The sequence below is a fragment of the Vespa crabro genome, chromosome 2 (genome assembly GCF_910589235.1).
Source record: "Vespa crabro chromosome 2, iyVesCrab1.2, whole genome shotgun sequence".
NCBI classification, from domain to species: Eukaryota; Metazoa; Arthropoda; class Insecta; order Hymenoptera; family Vespidae; genus Vespa; species Vespa crabro.
Window position 1 is genome coordinate 18736107 of NC_060956.1, and position 19892 is coordinate 18755998.

At 32.6% G+C, this 19892-nt stretch overlaps 1 protein-coding gene across 2 annotated transcripts in view; it reads right to left on the reverse strand.

The window, feature by feature from the left end:
- Positions 1–695: 695 nt before the first annotated feature.
- LOC124432873 overlaps positions 696–19892 on the reverse strand; it is a 35276-nt gene continuing 16079 nt past the window's right edge. The window contains exons 2-7 of one of the 2 annotated variants that reach the window (XR_006944385.1): positions 12641–12770; positions 9238–9380; positions 8196–8337; positions 6021–6135; positions 4257–5549; positions 696–4171 (exon numbers count right to left, since the gene is read on the reverse strand). Coding sequence is in view for 1 of the 2 variants with exons in the window: in XM_046982154.1 (XP_046838110.1) it covers positions 5427–5549; positions 6021–6135; positions 8196–8337; positions 9238–9380; positions 12641–12770 (653 nt within the window). In the remaining variant the exon portion in view is untranslated. Of the gene's footprint in view, positions 5550–6020; positions 6136–8195; positions 8338–9237; positions 9381–12640; positions 12771–19892 lie in introns of both variants that reach the window. The other variant, XM_046982154.1, reaches the window with a different exon arrangement.

The window sequence follows — 19892 nt, forward strand, 5'->3', positions numbered from 1 at the left end:
AGACATGTTTCCGGTACGATTACCATAAGCGTGAAATTCGACGCGTGCTTCGACGCTTTTCGTCTCTCGATCGAATGGAATAATACACTGTTCCCTTGTACCACTAAATTTCAGTACGTTCTCGATACGTACCTATCCACATATATACCTATATATATATACGAATATGTATATATATATATATATATATATATATATATATATTCGTTCGGTCCTCATCAAAATCCAAAGGGATATCCAAAGGTAATAGATGCGAATGTAGGCAAAGATGTGAAACGATTCGAGTATACACACGAGAGCCGTATTTTTCTTTCTACTCGGTGTTACCCTATCCAATCGGTATGTTTCTTCTCAAAAAAGGCAAAACGTTATCCCTCCCTAACTCTTTGGCATATTCGTTGAAAAATTTAATTTTCTCGACGATTCGTATGAAAATTTTTTACCCATTTGCGTTTCATTTACATAAGCGTAATACATACATCACATCAGAGTAATGAATAATGTTACGTGAAATAAATATCCCTCATTCATCCATGATGCCAACGTTAAAATTCGATCATTATGAAAATATTCTTTTAAAATATATTTTAAAATATATCATTGATTTATGATATATTATTTATTAAATAAATATTTTAATTATATTATATATAATTTATTATTTAGTTGTAGGATGAAATAATTGATTCTCAGGATTAACGAAAAATAATCGACTTTTATTGAGAACGTATTAATGTATTAAGTTATCTTACAATTAGCTCGACTCGAAGCCGAGTAACTATATGTTATATGTACATAGCGATTTTATATTATATATACATATACATACATACATACATACATACATACATACATACATACATACATACATACATACATACATATATATATATATGTATATATTTATTTATTTATTTTACAAATAAATACTCTCTCTTTTGCTTTCGAAGTAGCTGTTCCCTTTTTACCTGAATATACATAATATAGATAAATCGGAAGGGAACATCGTTGACGTTCGTCGTTTTCCACCTATCATATTGCTGAAATAACTTCTTACTATCTCTTATATCCGGAAATCGAAGCTACGTTTTTTCTCCTCCTCCTCCCCCCTCCCCTCTCTCTCTATCTCTCTCTCTTTCTTTTTCTCTTTATATTTTTCTTTCATGCATTTACATTCATGTGTTTCAAGATAAAAGGTACACTTTTTATTTTTATCATGAGACTCTTCGTGCGTGATAATACTATTTCTCATTGTTAAAATCTACATAAATTTAAGATGTATAACGTATTCTCTACGAATCTAAATCTCTTTTTTATAATACTTATAATCTAATACACTATTAAATACACATCATCGATAATAGATATAATATGTACACGCAGACATACAAGTTGCATACATAAGAGCAAAGAAAACTTTGCGTTTTTCAATCGTATTCTAAGTAATACACACACACACACACACACACACACGTACAAAAAGGTACGTATGTACATACATACATACATACATTATACCATACAAAATGTCTCTCTCTCTTTTTCTCTCTCCCTCTCTCTCTCTCTCTTTTTCTCTGGCGAACGTTTCCATTCATTTTAAATATTTCTTCGATGATCTTCCCCAACCATTACTCCATCCCATCCCATATCATTCCCGTTGTCATTTTATCTTCGTTGTGAAGATTTCTACGAAGGATTGTTGGCATCCGTCGTCAAAAAGCTTTTCGAGAGAAGGATAAAGTACGACGTATTAAATTGTTAAATCCTTTTTATACTGGTAAAGAAATACGTACGTAAGAGAACATTCTCTTTCTCTCTCTTTCTCTCTTTCTACCTATCTATCTATCTATCTATCTATCTATCTATCTCTATCTCTCTCTCTCTCTCTCTCTCTCTCTCTCTCTCTCACTCTCTCTCTCTTTTTTCTACCCCTTTTTCTTTATGGAATTTTTCCTTGGCTTATATTACATGTATACATATTCGGTCTCCTTAATAGAATAGATAAAAATCGGTGGGATGTCGTAAAGACACGCATACTTATACTTCGCAATCATTTTAATGAAAAAAAAAAAAAAAAAAAAAAAAAAAAAAAAAATTGCGCCGCTTGTTTTTCGATTAATGACAAAAATCGTTCAAAAACAAAAAGAAAACAAAACAAAACAAAAAAATGACGTATCAAGAAAAAAAAAAAGGAACTTGCAGGAAAGTATGTTGAAAAAAAATGTTTCTAAAAGTAATCGAATCAACGTATTGATTATATACGTATATCAGAATTTTCATTAAAATTTATGTAATGATTGCCGACGACGTTAATTTAAACATCATTAATATGCCATCAATTGAAATAATTAATATGATTATTTTTATTTCGTTTATTTATAGCGATGTGATTGTGAATAAAAAAAAGAAAGAAAAAAAAAAAAAGAGAGAGAGAAAAAAAGAAACGAAAATAAATGTTTAGAATGAATTATTTTTTCCTTAAATTATTGTCCATTGATTCGATTACAAAATTACCACCGTTCGAGAAACATCCTATTATCTGAATGTGAATTTTCTTTTTCATCTTCCTTTTCTATTTTTAATCTATTCTATTTTTTTTTTCTTTTCTTTTCTTTTCTTTTCCCCCATTAGATGATCGTTAATATCAGAAAATTGACGTGGTCGTAGATCGAATGTCTCGCGAGAATAATATGTACCCGAGAGTGTGTAGGATGGCGTCGGTTAAAGGCGGGATGTCTCGAGAGATTTAAATCCTATTATGGCTGACCATAGTTAAGTGATGTTATACACGATACATATCAAAGAGCGCTCGATAAAGTACCGCGATTTTCCTATTATGACGTCATGCAGTGCGTTCGTGAACATTAGATCATGGTCAATTACATTTAAAGGTGACTTTTTAATTCTCTCTCTCTCTCTCTCTCTCTCTCTCTCTCCTCCCACCCTTCTCTCCCTCTCTCATTTTTCAGATCCTTTTTCACTTTTAATTAGATTCTACGGATTAATAAAGAAAGCAGACGTAATGAGGAATCATTTAATATTTAGCAAAATTTCGATGATTAATTACGTTGTATTGACGTAAACGAATTGAATTAATGAATATTAAAAAGGTGATGACATCTAAAAAAAATTCTGATTTACTCGTCCCTTCTCTCTATGCCAAATCTCTCTCTCTCTCTCTCTCCCTCTCCTTTTATTTTTACTTGATAATAAATTGTATTTTTTCGAAAGTTTATAGGAAATTTCCTTAGATATCTAATGTCCTAAAATGAACATTAATCTTTTCGATAATTAAGAAATCTTTAATAAAACATCAAATATATTTCATAATCAATGTAAATCAGAAATATGCGAATGAGATCGAAAGATTCGTGTATTATCTTTAAACGCGCTTAGAACATTAAAGGGAAGGGAGAGATTAGGAATAACGACGAGTTTAGAATTTTTTTTTTTCAGAAATACGACGACGACGACGACGTCCATGAAAACGAGAACGAGAACGAGAATGAGAACGAAAACGAAAACGAGAACGAAAACGATTGGTTTTGTAAAACGTTTCCGATAGCGTGTTTGAAAAGGAAAGAAAATCTTATCAAAGGAAAGAAGTTATGATCGCGATCGAGAGATGAGAAACGTTTCTATTAACTATCCTTATTCATCATTTTCTCCGTTTTCGTGTCTACCATTCGTTTTAGTCTTTTTCAGGTAATGAATAAAAATGAAAGAGAGAATGAAAAGCACAGTAATAGAAGAAAAGAAGAGCTACGAGAAGACTTTATCTACTTAGATAGAAAAAGAAAGAGATAAAAAGAAAAGCAAAAAAGAATAAAATAGAAAAAGAGAAAAAAAGATTGAAAGAAAGAACGTTTGTGCGAAGATAACCTTCATTGCTTCTTCTTCTTCTTTTTCTTCTTTCATTTTCTCCTTTCTCTTTCTTTCATCCATCTTTGTCCTCCCAAAGAAGATGTCGTTTCGATGAATAACCCCGAACGGACCAATACCAATGCTCTATTCGTCGAGTGATACGTCCCTTTTTCTATCGTTCCTAGTGGAAAACTTGCTACTTCCCAAAGAAAGATCAGTATTCCTCTTCGTGCACGTCCTCCTACGTTCCCCGGAAACGGCACGTGCTTCGACGCCGGAACGTACTTCTTTTCTTCTCCTTCTCCTTCTCCATGGTTATATAAATACATATATAAAGGTAAATGTATATATATATATATATATATATATATATCTATTTCTCTCGCACTTACAATCTTCTCGAAAGGATCGGCTTTTCGGTAACGAAGTGAAGTACCTAACGTTATTCTCGAATGTATGTGTGAGTTCATCTTCATCTTCATTTTCATCTTTATCTTCCTCTTCTTCTTTTACTTTTTCTACGTCGTTATCCTCAAATACTTATGTTCCTTATCGCGACAAAAGAGAAGAAAAAGAAGAAAGAGAAAAAGAAAAGAGAGAGAGAGAGAGAGAGAGAGAGAGAGAGAGAGAAAGTAAAAGAAAAAAGAATCCGATCTAAATATTTAACCGATTTAATCGAACACACGATCCAGTCCATAATCATCAACATTCTGGTCCTTCGTTGTTCGTATATGTCGAACGGCGAGTTTTAATCTAACACGATTAATGATAACGCGAATACATTGTATAAATTACGAAGATACTTATAGTTATATAATTATAATAGATCGTAGTAATGTATCACGAAAAGTATTCAGAAGAATATTTATCTTGAATGAGGACGATGATTATATTATAATATTATTGACGACGACGACGACGATCGATCGATGATAATTTTTAATTGATGAATATCATTTTCAATCGAGATCAACGAGTCAACCATATTTCTTGAGAATGATAATCGGTTGTTTTCTTTGCGGTTCCAAAAGGAAACGAATACCTTAACCGGAAGGAACAAGTGGGTTTCCTTTCTTTCTTTTCCTTTTTCTTTTTTTTTTTTCCTATCTCCTTCTCTCGTTTCTTTTTAACAAAGAATTTTTCTCTTCCCATTTTATGGCTTTTCACATGAAAATTCGTCTAGTCGCATCAAGCCGCGTACCGAAGCAGAAACGAGCGACGCTTTCTCGTATAGAAGAAAATCTTCCGGCTCGTCTCGTTCATCTCGTCATCGTTATTCTCTCTCTCTCTCTCTCTCTCTCCCTCTCTCCGTTTCTATGTATGCATTTCTTCTTCTTCTTCTTCTACTTCCTCTGCTTCTTTTTCTTTCTTTATTCCTCTTTATTCGTCGGTCTTCCAAAAAGAAGAAAAAAGGAAAAAAAAAGAAAAATTGTTGTTTCTCCTCTCGACTGACATCATTTCTTTCGAAAAGATAGCCCCTTCGAAGGGCCTGCACGGAAATTGCCCTTCTTTCCGGCATCATCGGTGACGTCCATGGAGGCTAACTGAACAGTCATGGACGTCTACGTGAAATACCTCGTGAGAAAAACAAACACCATTGGCAAGATCAACCCGATACTTCTCCACGTTCGATCAGCTCCGCTTTCCATCGCGCATTCCTTTTGACTGTACGATGCACAATGCGTCTGAAACGGAAAAAGGGAAAAACAAAAATGCTTCGTTATCGTCTCACCTTCCATTCGAGATCGATGAAAATAATTAAATATTTATCTTGAAAAGAAATAATTTTAAATGAGAATTTAAAGTAAATTAAAAGCAAGAAGTTTCCATTAAATGAATAATAAAGATGATAGATATTAAATAATATAATTGAGATTCAAGAGAAAGAAAGAAAGAATGAAAAAAAAAGAAAGAAAAAAGTTGACGTTAAATCCTAGGATATCAAGTCTTGAAAATTAGGTCACTGGTTGAAGTTAATCGATTCGTGTGTGATTAGAAAAAAAAAAAATTGGGAAATAAGAAAAAGAGAGAGAGAAAGAGAGAGAGAGAGAGAGAGAGAGAGAAAGAAAAGACAAAATGACGTGAAGTTGCTGCAGTAGACGACGCTACTTTAGTAACAACTTTTCCACTCTGGGATAAAAGTAGCAAATATTTACCTTCAAAAGCGAATCTGACATCCTGTCGAGGAATTCCTTTGTGAATCGCGCCGTGTCATCGCCACACTGTCGACGTACCGTATGATGCGAACAATCTAGATATTCCTTGAAGGCACTGCAACAGACAGATTCGAAAAAAACTATTGAAATTTTATCTTGTTAAATTATTATTCAATGTTACTTTCGTCGTCTTTATATTTCATAATGAATCTGTCATACAATAAAACGCAATCATTTGAAAAATGTTTCCGTATCTATGATGATCTATTTTTTTTTTTATTCTTATAAAAACTACGATTTTTATCATCTAACAATTTGTTTATGATATAATTTTATAACGACTATTAATATGTAACAATATATTGTATTATACAATTGAAAATTAATAATAATTTTTTTCTAAACCTTTCAAATGATCGATAAATAATCAAAACCAGATCGAATCGAATAGAAAAATTGTATTTACTGGTCAAAGAGAAAACGAAATGTAGAGTTCTCAGTTTTCTCGTCCCGTCGTTTCGCCGTTGTGATCTCGCGAACAACCGCGTGTAAATACACAAGGTAGGTTTTCAGGTTGATGGATGTACATAGAGTGTAATGTCATTAGCCTATCTCTAACACGGTCTGTTGCAGCTTTTGAACTCGTGCATCCTTTGGGAAAAAGAGGGAGGAGAGAGAGAAAGAGACAGAGAGAGAGAGAGAGAGAGAGAGAGAAAGAGAGAAAGAGAGAGAAAGAGAGAGAGAGAGAAGATCCGAGGAAGTGGAAATATCATTTCTATGAATGCGCGTGCGCAACCCGAAAACATTGAAAAATGAGCTCTACGACAGATATTTATTATCTATTAATATCTAATTTCATTTCTTGTCGCGAATCTATTGACACTCATGATATTTGTTATATGATCGTTTAAACTTTTATTGAATCGATACGTACGTTCAGTTTCCCTTTATTACATATGAAAACCCACGGAATATTGCGTTGTAGGTATTAAAATATTGTCAAGGTTGGGAAAAAAAAGGTATTGAAAAAAAAAAAAAAATGAAGAAGAAATCATGAGATTAAATTAAATAACACGGGTTACCGAACAAGAAGGATTATGTGACTGTGAAATTGATTATATATCTTGATAATATTTATGATATTTCAAGGTACAATTTGACGCAGTTTTTGACATTGGAAAATTTGCAAATAATTTGTATGTGGAAAGAGAGAGAGAGAGAGAGAGAGAATTAGCATTTCAAATGCGTAATATAATTCTACGATTAAAGAGATTATGTTTGTATATTCCCTCGTAATATTTGTATAGTCTTGTTATATTAAATGAATCCATCCTGATTCGTGACGTCATTTGGTGTATTATATAAAACGTATTAAAAGTGAATAAATGGATAAAAAAAAGTGTATCGAACGAGTCTCGAAATATGGATATAAATTCGATAGGTCTATCTCGTATAATCGATGAAATTCTATATTCTATTTATTTAAACGAAATAACATTAAAAGATAAATTCGTTCTACGAAAATATTCGCGGATCTTTTCGATGAACAAATAATTGTTATGTAAAAATATTTAAAAACGTATGGAATGTAATTAACTTTAAAAATATTTGTTAAATATTCTATTTCAAACGTGCACACTTGAAACATTGACATAACCCATCTCGTTTCAAATAGTATTCTATTAAACTTTATCGAAAATAAAGAGAGGCAAATACAAACAGAATGAATACGAATGATTTCAATGAAATTAATTAAAGATCAAATTTCAAAGAAATCTGAGCGCACTTAGCGTTTCGACGTTCAACGTCAATGAATTTCGATACGAAGAACGTACCGCGATAAAGTGAAACTTCCGACGTGGAAGAAATGAAAGAGAAAAGATAAAGATTGTGATAAAAGTCAACGAGGAAGGTGGTTACTTTAATTTATCGATCTCTTTCACCGTGTAATCGAATAACGAAAAGATAAATGTGAATGCGAAGATTATAGTAAAATTTTATAAAAGAAAAAAAAAAGAAAGATTAAAAATTAAAAAAGAAGAAGAAGAAGAAAAAGGAAATGAAGAAGTGATATTAAACATTGAAATTATTTATTAAATAAACTGAAATATTCTTACTTCATAACTATCCTTTCATAATTTCATTATTCACGTTTATATAAAATATCTCACTTACCAACAAACCGACTTGAGAGAACCATAAGCACCTGCCGTACGATTTTCTCTCTCCATTTCTTGAGTGGTCTTCTCGTACTTCTTGTAACAAAGATCATACTCATTCTTAACTTTCTGCATACAGGGTGCGTGCCGCAGATATTCTGAAATCAAAAATACAATAAAATGTTTATAACATTTTATCATCATCATCATCATCATCATCATCATCATTATTATCATCATCATCAATAACATCGAAACGATAAATATTAATTTACAATATATTTTAAAGAGGAGACGAATCGAATGATAAAATAAAATAACGTTTCGAGATAATAATCATTTATTGATCTAACCGATCTGTCAAATAGTTTCAAAAAGATTGAATGGCCGAACGTTTAAGTTGAATCATTGTAAGGCGAGGAAAAAAAAAAAGAATTTATGTCAAATAGTAAATATATTAAATTACATCGCAAAAAGGTTGGGCCATCGTTCGTGCGAAACCGATGCGATGTGATCCAATAAGATATCCGATAAGTGAAGATAGAGAGAGAGAGATAGAGATAGAGAGAGAGAGAGAGAGAGAGGGAGAGAGGGAAAAGGGAGAGAGATCACGCGGCTAGTTTCGAGCTATCTCTGTGTTTCGAGATTAGAGGGATACGGCACGGTCAGAGATAGCGACCGGCACTCGACTCAATAATGCATTCGGCACTCTCGAGATTACGGGAATATTGCGCGTGTATCGTCTCCCTCTCTCTCTCTCTCTTTCTATATCTATCCCTCCCTCTCTCTCTCTCACTTTCTCTGTCTTTCACACACTTACATATACATATACATGTATGTAGAAGGCTGAATTGCCAAAAACGGGAAAGAGAGAGAGAGAGAGAGAGAGAGAGAGAGAGAGAGGGAGAGAGAGAAAAGGGATTTCCTTTGATTCTGTAAAGGACACAACGCAGTAACCGACGAACTGGCTATCTCGAATGCGTCTTGAATTTATCGATTTTCTCGAGGAAATTGCACGGCCGCGAGACTCGAACGTTAAGACGGTCCAGCACACTTACCGTCCTGGTAAGGACCATCCTGGCAAAGTTCCATAATCGCTTGGTTTGTTCCCGTGTACAAAGAGTTAAAGTGTTCCCTCTGTTTGTCCTTCATGCACTTGACGGTATACGTCTTGATGCACTTCATGCCAGCCTGGATGTCTCTGGAAATATCGACAGAGAAATTGGGAAATAGGAAATTTGTTAATACTCTCTGTAAACTGTATTATATCACTTCGAATATTCGACTCAATCGATTTCATTTAACTAATTGATTTTCGTCCTAATTGAAATCGTATAATCGTTGCTTTAGTTACTCGAATATTTGAATTAAATTTGAATATATGTGTATATATATATATATATATATATATATATATATATATACATATGTATGTATTCGTATATATGATCAGTTAAGAACAAACACGAAGAAAAGCTAATACCTATGTATTAGTTTCGAATTTGAAGATACGAACGAACGTATAAGTGAAATTAGACAATTTTCTAATTTCGTTTAAAAGGATCTAGAGTGTAATGTTTGAATTTCAAATGAACATTCATATTAATTCTAGTAAAATAGTTTTCTTTCGAAATGATATAATTATTATCATAAGCTTTTCTTTAATATCTAAATGTTCCTATTTTTTTTTTTTCTTTCCCCTTATCCATCCTCTCTATATTTTGGTTTTGAAATAATCTTTCATTTTTAGTGTCAATGTTTTATCGAATTTGTAGAGAAAAAAGGAAGGAAAAAATATCAAGGAAATCACGATCCTTATGATATAAGATTAAAAACAAAGTAGAAAGAAGAGATGAAAGAATATATATTAAAAGGCTTGTATGCTTCCTTTCCTCTCTCTCTCTCTCTCTCTCTCTCTCTCTATCTCCTTCTGTATCTCTATCTCTCTTACGAATTTGACCTTCTTTCCTTTTTTTTTTTCTTTTCTTTATCTTATCCACTCAATCTACATCTTCTTCGGAACTTTCAATATAACTAGATATCTACTTCAACTCGAGCTACGAGATAACTCGCGACCTTGAATAATACTGCAAGTCAAGGCTTTTACGTTGAAAAAGAATTTTCTACGTGCTTTCTTTACATTTCTCTATAGCGAGAAAAATGGTTTAGGCTTTGCAGCAAGATCTTACATTGCCGAAGGGCGAAAGGCATCTAAATTTCAGATTTCAATTTCAATCCTGCACACGCGAGAAAATCGTCGAAACTCGACTTACCCGAGGCACTCAGAGAAGAAAATTGTAAAGCTAAAGTTAACTTATGTGCGTACTTTCATTTATAATTTATTGTACGCTCGTTCAATTCAAGCAACGAACCAACTTTAATTGAAATTTTACATATGAAAGTTTTATATATATATATATATAAATATATTGTATATAAAATAAGATAATAATCATTAATATTCTACATTTTAATTTTCTACTTTGTTTGTTATTGCATACATAAATGAATACTTTTTATTCAAACGTTTTACGTAATTAAATTTACGACTACTTTTTAATTAAATATGATACGCGGTATCAGATGAATTATGAACGGTATCGCAATGTTTATATAAATCTTTACAAATTCATTCAGAATTATAAAACGTTATTTACTTTGGTAAGCTTTAATTCAATTTGAATTAGATTTTATTAATTTGAGAATATCTATGATTAGCTTTCATTGATATTCAGTGAAAGCTATACCATTGATAATATTTTATTTTTCAGAATAAATATATTTTCGATTTTTGCATATGTTTCGCCAGGATTACGTGCGATTTATAGACCTATTTTGATATTTCTTTATTGTATTGTACTTTTTTTTTTTTTTTTTTTTTATCGCTTCTTACAAAATTGTAAAGAATTTTAGTAAAGAAAATTTTTTCTCGTTTGAAAAAAAGAAAAAAAGAAAAGAAAAAAAAAACAGAACAACTAACACAGCAGAATCAACGAGTAAAATTCGAAGAGGAAAATGCAGGTCCGAAAATGCATGACGCCATTCGGTTGTTCTCCTCTTTTATTCCATATAATCGTCTAGGTCCGGCCCGTTAATGCGATTTTCATTGCGGTCCGAGGACTCATATGACATCGAGGTTGGTCCATTATACTCTGGGATAGTTCGAGCATACTCGGATTACGAGTTATAATGCCAAACAAGCCACGCGTGTTCTCGCTTTTTAATGAAATTATCGATGGCGCGGTTAAAGGCCCTTTCTGGCGCGTTTAATGTGGAAAATGTTGATGCCGCGTGTAAAGTAATTCGATTACATCATTTTCTTCAAAGGTATGATAATGGATAAAAAGAGAACGAAAAGGAAAATAAAATTGAGAGAGAGAGAGAGAGAGAGAGAGAGAGACTCCAAGAGAAAAAAAAAAGAAAAATTTAAAAGGAACTCCAGATAAGAAGGAAAATCGCCGAGAGAAATTTTTCATGGTGCCACAAAGATAAGTTCTATGCGAGTACGGAATTTAAGATTACCACGTTTGCGATACAAATCAACTACCATGGGAAAACCAAAATGAAATCGAGGATTTTTCGTAAGAAAACCGTCCTGCAGAAAAGCCGCTCTTAAAGAAGTAGATTTAAGACCTTTCGACGTAAGCTTCCTACGTATGTACGTATGCTACTTCGACAAGATATTGTCCAACGTTAAAGCCATAGCTTATGGGAGTTGAGAGGAGTATTGATTTTGGTACTAAGAAAAATTCTTCGATACATAAAAATGAATAATAAAAATGAATAATAATAATAATAATAATAATAATAATAATAATAATAATAATAATAATAATAATAATAATGATAATAATAATGATAATAATAATAATAATTAAATACGATTACAATCAAAGCTTTTATATATTTAAAGGATCTGTAACGCGAAACAATATTATTGAAATTTCGATTCATCTAATCAGTCTCGATTAGGTTCTCTTTGTTTAGAATGCATTCATTAGCAATAGCGGTCAATGTTAACGAGAACCATTGCCGGTATAGTGTAACGAGCTAATGAGAGTCAATTAATAAATTAATCGACGGTAGTTTGAATTACTCAGATGAAACATCGATATGGACATCGATTAATTGCGAGATATGAATAAATAGAAAAATAAAAAAAAATTTCTATTATTATATTTTAAATTCATTCATAAGAGAAATAAATTGTCAATTTACCAAATCGATACGTAATTCGTACGAAATACGAATATTCGTGGTATTGAACAATATTGGAAATTATTTTTGTTAATAGGAAGAGAAAGAGAGAGATACAGAGAGAGAGAGAGAGAGAGAGAGAGAGAGAGAGAGAGAGAAAAGAAAGAAAAAGCAAAAAAGAAAGATAAGAAGAAACAATAGTCAATTTAATTAGATGCCAATTAAGATTCGGTTAAGTCGATTTAATAAAGTTGAAAAACTCACGGGCATAGCTCTTGAAGATCCTCCTTCTTCGTAACGAAGCTAAGATCGTTGTTACTGATCTTCTTGAGAGGCCTGGCGCATCTCGTAAGTTCTTCGTGTCCGCACTCCTCACCCCTACAGCTTGCGAGAACTGTGAGCAAAATAAAAAAAAAAAAAAAAAAAGGGGAGGACCACGTCAGTAACATTTCCGATATCAAGAAGCGTATCTTTTTTCTTATCTCTTATTATTCTCTTTTTAAAGTTACTAAGGGAGAAATTCAACGGAGAATTTATACCCTCTGAGTTGAATAACTAGATTATAAACTGCTAGTCGACCCATTGAGGCATTGCAATGAAACGAATAAGAAAAATAAAGAAAAAAGTAGTGAAGGTAGAAAATGATGAGAGGAAAAAGAATGAAAAAGAATATTCGAAAGGTAAGAGAGAGAGAGAGAGAGAGAGAGAGAGAGAGAGAGAGACAGATAGACAGAAAGCAGTTTACTGGTAGTTTCTGTTTGTTACCCGGGAAGTGCCACTTCCGGTAATCTCTTTCGGCGTCTAGTTCTTCTGAACGGAAGTTATAAGTTCATTTTGAGAGGCGAAGGTGTCGAGAGAAAAGTCGATCTTGACCTCGTTCCACGTAGGTTACCAGCTAATCTTATTGACTTCTGATCGAACCATCTCTTCTCTCTCTCTCTCTCTCTCTCTCTCTTTCTTTTTCTTTTTCTCTCTCTTTCTTCTTCATCTACTTCGCACAAACTCATCCCTTCACTAAGAAAGACACGTTTACGTGCCGCGACTTTAAAAAAGCTAGAAATTAATTTTTCTCAGAAGACCCTCAGCTCTGCCCTTCACAATTACCCTCCCAGAACGACGGTAACATCGTTTAACGTCTTCTAACGTCTTTTCGCATCGATCTTTCAAAGCAGGTACTTATTTACCCTAAAACCTTAAGTCTTTAACAACGCATACGTATCTACTATCTTAAATTCAATAAAAATATAAATTGAACGTACTTTATGAAAATTTGACATGTTAATATCTTAAACGAAGTATCGATGCTCGGGGAATATATTATTAATTAAATGAACTAATATATAAACGGGAAATATAAAGGATTAGAAAGCAAGTCAATTTTGAGCCTTTAAAAAGGTAAGAAGATATTTGTAAAATGTTTATAAAACATAAATCTTTTCTTTTTAAAATAATAATTATCTCTAATAATCACTCGTAAAATTTTCTATTTTCTAATTTCTATTCCCTTTTCTTTTCCCATGATATATTACAATTTCTTATATATTTTCTCTCTCATTCTCTCATTCTCTCTCTCTCTCTCCCGAATTTCTTTAACATATTACTACGAATGTATATTACGTCGAATTAGATAAACGTAAGTACGGCAATTATTTGCTTCTCGAAACTCGCAATTTGAGATAAGAGGGTGAAAAGAATGCCTTTTCGAGTAGAACCATTCATTCTTTTCTACGAAAGTCTACAGTTCGGCACTCGAAGCGCAAGATCTTTACGTAGGGTCTTTGGAGAAAACGTCGAGACGTACTACTACTACTACTACTAGTACTACTACTACTACTACTATTACTATTACCACCACTATAGCGCAGGCCAAGCAACATCGGCTTTATCCACTTGAGCCCTCGACTCACCTTTTTGCGAGGATTAAATCGGATTACCTGCGACCGGCTCTACCCACTGAGTGTAACGAGCCTTCGTCCCCGTTAATGTACAACGCACGTCCTTACGGTTTGTTAGCGTGACGCGTATTTAACACGTACGCCTTTTCTACGAAGAAGAAACAACGTTCGAGGAGAGAACGTTTCGAGGCTTCTTCTTCGATACAACGGCCTACCTACTTACGTTCAATCATAATCATTCTTTAAAGAAATTTATTTAAAAAAAAAAAGAAAAAATATATATATATATATATTTATTTATTTATCTTATCGTTATAAATTGTCCGCAAAACTTTTCTTCTTTGCTGTTAAAAATATAATTATTCGAATGAAACGAATTCATTTTGTTCAATTTGATATTTCTCAATGAGACAATATCGTAATATACGTATACGTATTTAATACATTTTGACATTATTAATTATTATTACATGCAATAAGAGAAACAAAGTAATAATAATAATTAATAAATGCAGAAATCTTTCTAAAAATATAAATTTATTATCAATTACTATTCTGTTTTCTTCTATTTTTTTTTTCTTAATTTTTTCGTTTCTTTTTTAATTTATTTTTTTGCTTCTTTTTCTTCTTTTTTTTCTTTCTTCTTTTCTTTTTGCTTCATTAGACTTCTTCACCGTCCCATAACTTCCGATTATTATTTTTTTTTTTTTTTTTTGCGATCAAGGACTAATACTTAATGATACCATCTGTTTTCTTTCTTCTTTCGGTTCTCTCGCATAAAACATCGATCATCGTAAAAAGATTGTCGTTACTCTGAGGAAACATTTGCTTTAACGTCTGGCCCATTTGTCTCGTCAAATTATGATCGGCCATTCTTTGTCTGGCCGGTATCGCTGTGAACTTTTACGTTGTTTGAGAAACTCTCTTTGGAAAAATGAAAGGAAAAGAAATCAAATAGGAACGTCAAAATGCTACGGGTGAACGAACAGGAATAAAGGAAAAAGAAGTCATCAAAAATCTTCATAAATACGAATTGATATAATTTTTACTAGTCGTAACTAATCGTTAATCTCGAGTAAGTATGGACGATGAAGGAGAGAGGGAGACATGATCAAAAGTGGCAAGATAGAAGGATGATAAAGGATGAGAGGGGACAAAAAATGACGAATATGTTAGAAGTACGAAAAATGTGACAAAATAAGTAAACGAAACATCATTAAATTCAAATCAACTTCTTAATTTGAACGAATGGCTTTTTGTCCTACGCCAGTACTGTCCAGTATGATAATAAGCGTTCATTTGTCATCGTTAGCGCTCCACGAATGGGTTTCCTGTGTTTTCATCCCCCTCTTTACCAATACAGAAACGTGTGAAACCTTTCCGGTGCGTTACCAGCTAGCTGTCTGCGTTTATTTCTATTCTTTTTTTTTTTCTTTTTTTCTAACTTCTTTTTCCTCTTTTCTCCTTTTTTATTTTTTATTTTCATCGCGATCGAGCATCTCTCTCTCTCTCTCTCTCTCTCTCTCTCTCTCTCTCTTTCTCTGTTTCTCTCTTTCTGGTTGCTTTCAAATACATAATGTAACACTCTCGGGAATCTCGTAAACGACAGCGTTGGGTTTATAATTGAAACGAGTACACAGCGCATTTAATCATCATACGTTCCACATATTATATTGACTGTTTCGTTTTTAAATGATACGTTTTCATTCCTTTTCAAGTTTGTCATCGATATCCATATGATTTACTTTTGTTAGCAATTTAATGTCGAATTTTTCGAAATTGATATGTATGTATATATATAATATTCGTTCGATATTCTTTGAGATTTCTTTAATAAAGCAAATAAATAAAAATATGAAAGATATAACATATCTCATTCATAGTATTAAAGAAATTTGTACGGAATCTTTAATACGCCATTAATCTTTTGAAAAGTAAAAAGTACAAATAATTCGTAGTTTCGGATAATTAAAGATACTAATATTAAAGATCGCATTATTTTGAATTCTTTGGAAAGAAAGTTTTCAGTGAAATCGACATTGCAATTTAGTATTTTATGGTGGACGAGCGTTAAATTAAACGCTATAAAAGGGTTGGAAACGTTGCCTGTCATCTCGTCGAATACGGTCGCACGAGTCTCTTTTTACAACGTCCGCCGGCCATTTTCCCCAATTAAATAAATTAAGCGGGGCGCGTACGTCTACTCTTTTAGGTCGGTATGGATGATGAACCTCCGGCCGACGATTAATTTATTTCGAAGCGATCATTATCAAACGTGAACTTTGCATAATATCGTCTAATTCTCTCGAACGCATTAGCGCGTTGCATAATTTACGAAGTACCTATTCAAGATAGATACCTATGTACCTCGCTACCACGAGACCTTCCTAAAATTTCTATCGCACGTTTTACATCTCGTTACTAATTAGTCTTACGCATTAACTTTTTTAATTAATTGATTCTATGTTACTAAAAGAACTATTCATTAAACAAATAAATAAATTCAATTCTAACCAATTTTCCTTCGTAGTTTTTACGTATAACGAACGAAAATTTATTTTCTAATGATAATGAATATTTCATCGAAGGATTTCATTGATATATTGATTAAAAAGAAAAATAGAAGGAACGATTTCCCATATGTAATAGAAATATAATAATTTTTCAATAATAATTTATAATAATCATGATATATTATCTCATTCCTATGAGACAATAGTATGAATCATTTTAGATTCGTTTCAAACGATAAAGAAAATTAAAGAAAGAAAGAGCAAACATTCTAATTAACAAAATATTACAATTAGATAATATTATTATTGATTCAGACACGTGTCGTATTAATCCTTAAAATAATTTAAAAGCAGGTAATTTTCCATGTAGCTCGATTTATTTTCTAATTAGTATTATTACTATGTTTAATATCTTATTTATTTTAAGACAGAATGAAATTATTTTGATAAGTAAATAATATTATTAAGTTTGAAAAGAGAGAAAGAGAGATAAGGTTAATGAAATCAAATCTATGAGCAGTGGCGCGCATGCGTGCGACAACGCGCTTTTCGTACGATGAATTTCGAGGGAAATTCGAGTACGAGCCAGGGTAGGTCCCTCGAGGCTCCAACGACGAGCGTCATTAAATTTAATTACAAACTATCTAAATTATTGGAGAGGGCCGAAACGGGTGGTAGTGACTGAGCTAGGAAGTGAGAGAGAGAAAGAGATAGAGATATAGAGATAGATAGATAGAGAGAAAGAGACAGAGAGAGAGAGAGAGAGAGAGAGAGAGAGATGGAATGGATTGGCAATTGGTATAAGAGAGATAGACAGATAGACAGAGTATATGTGTTTGCATCTATCTGTGTGTTTACATGCGCGTGTGTGTTTATGAGAGGACTTCTAGCAAGCGGTGACGATCAGCGAGCAATGATCGTTCAATCGATTCTCGGACAGTTCTCATGGTATAGATAGGGCATCCTACACATACACATACAGATACATAGATACATACATACTAGCTCACACATTAAGAGCATATATATATATATATATATATATATATATATATATATAGATAGAAGTTACAAGAAGCGAATGCACCGAATCGTGCGTACTTCTTCGCACACTTTTGCCCAACGGCATGCACTCGAATCCGGTACTCTTGATGCAGTGTAAACGAGAAAGATAGATCTAGATCGAGATCATGTGAAGAAAAGAGAGAGAGAAAGAGAGAGAGAGAGATACAGAGAGAGAGAGAGAGAGAAAGAGAGAGAGGGCCAAAGGGAGAAAGGGAGGAAGTGAGGGAGAGAGGGAGAAAGAGTAAGCTTTAAGAGGATTATTCTCCTCTTCAGTTTTACGTCAAACTCACGACTTTGGCTACTCTGGATACCTATCTGTACTTGAGCCGGTTATAGATTCGTTTAATCTCTACGTTTCCGTTACCGATAAATCATCATGAGAGAGGAATTCAGCTTCCTCGTACTATTTCATCAATCGACAAATTTACTATCCGCGTATTCGTTCGATCGTTTATTTAACGAATGCCGATCGTTAGCGTGTACTTTAGCAGATGAATCTTTTTCTCTTACTATTTATCTCTCTGTTTATTTTTCCTACTTCTTCTTTTTCTTCTTCCTTTTTCCTTTTTTCTTTGTCTTGTTTTTAGCTTAAGACGGTCCGTCTTATTTTTTTTTTTCTTTTTTTTTTTTTTTTTTCAATAATCGTTTTGTTAATTTATCTTCTTCTCCTCTTCTTTTCTCTCTTTCTTTCTCTTAATCTCTCTCTCTCTCTCTCTCTCTCTCTCTCTTTTTCTCTTAATTTCTCTCTCTTTCTCGTATGAGACTTATATTGAATAAATCTTGGTAAGTTTTATCAAGAGATCGAGAAAAAAAGTCTCGTTATCTTAATGATCGTCTCGACCTCACGAACCTCGTCTCTACAAGCACGGAACGAACGGAATTAATGTTTGCCGAAGACGTAGGTACAATGGTAAACTTAGAAAGGAAGAGGATTATGTCTGAAGAAAGACAAAGGATCCGTGGAAAATAAAAGAGATCGATCGTCGATCGAGAAGAGTGGAAAAGGAGAGAATAAAAAGGAAGGAATAGGTGGAGAAGGAAAAATAAAGGTGGATTTTCTAGTCGACGACCTGTCCGTCACTCCCCTTTTTCTTTATCATCAAGAACTCATCGAGTGCTTTTATCGTCGATTTTCAAAAGTACTCCCTTCTTTACCAACTTTTTATTTCTTTTTCTCTCTTCCCCGCTCCCCCCGTCTCTTTCTCTCTTTCTCTTTCTCTCTTTCTCTTTCTCTCTTTCTCTTTCTCTCTTTCTCTTTCTCTCTTTCTCTTTCTTTCTTCTGTCGTTCAATTTCTCTCGTTTTTAATCTCGTTCAAGTGGCCTAACAATATCGTAAAACGATATTTGCCTCATGCTTTCTATCACGTTATAGTATTGTAAAAAATTAAAATCCTTGGAAAAATCTTTGAACGCTGACATAATAGTAAATAATAAAACAAATTGTTAAATCGATATAAATAGGATCTTGAAATATCGTAATCTATAGTTTGTAAACGTATGAAACCATCGATAATGTATAAAATTTGATTACGATAATATTGTTACTTTCAATAAATAATAAATAATAAAAATTATAAAGATATTATTTATGATATATATATATATATATATATATACATTATTATTAATAATGAATAATATATAATAATTCAATAAATAAAAGATATATATAAATTAAATGAAAAAAAAAAAAACATAGCTGCAGTAGAATTTCGTATTAGATTTAAGAAATGAGTTAATCAAGAAAATCGATTTTTATTTGCCATCAAATATGAATAGGAATAGCGCTTTGTCATGGAATATTATAAATTTTTGAATAATATTCGAAGATTTAGCATGACATGTCAATATAAAGCAATGCAAAAGCGAAATATAGATGACTTACATATATGAATGCGAGAATTGTGTGAAAGGGCACGCATTATTCTCACGCCTGTCGACTATATTTCCAGGTGAATACGCAATTGGAAAATTCCACAGAACTATGATTTCTATTAATAAAGACAACGGAACAACGGGAATAGTATATGCAACTGTCACGAA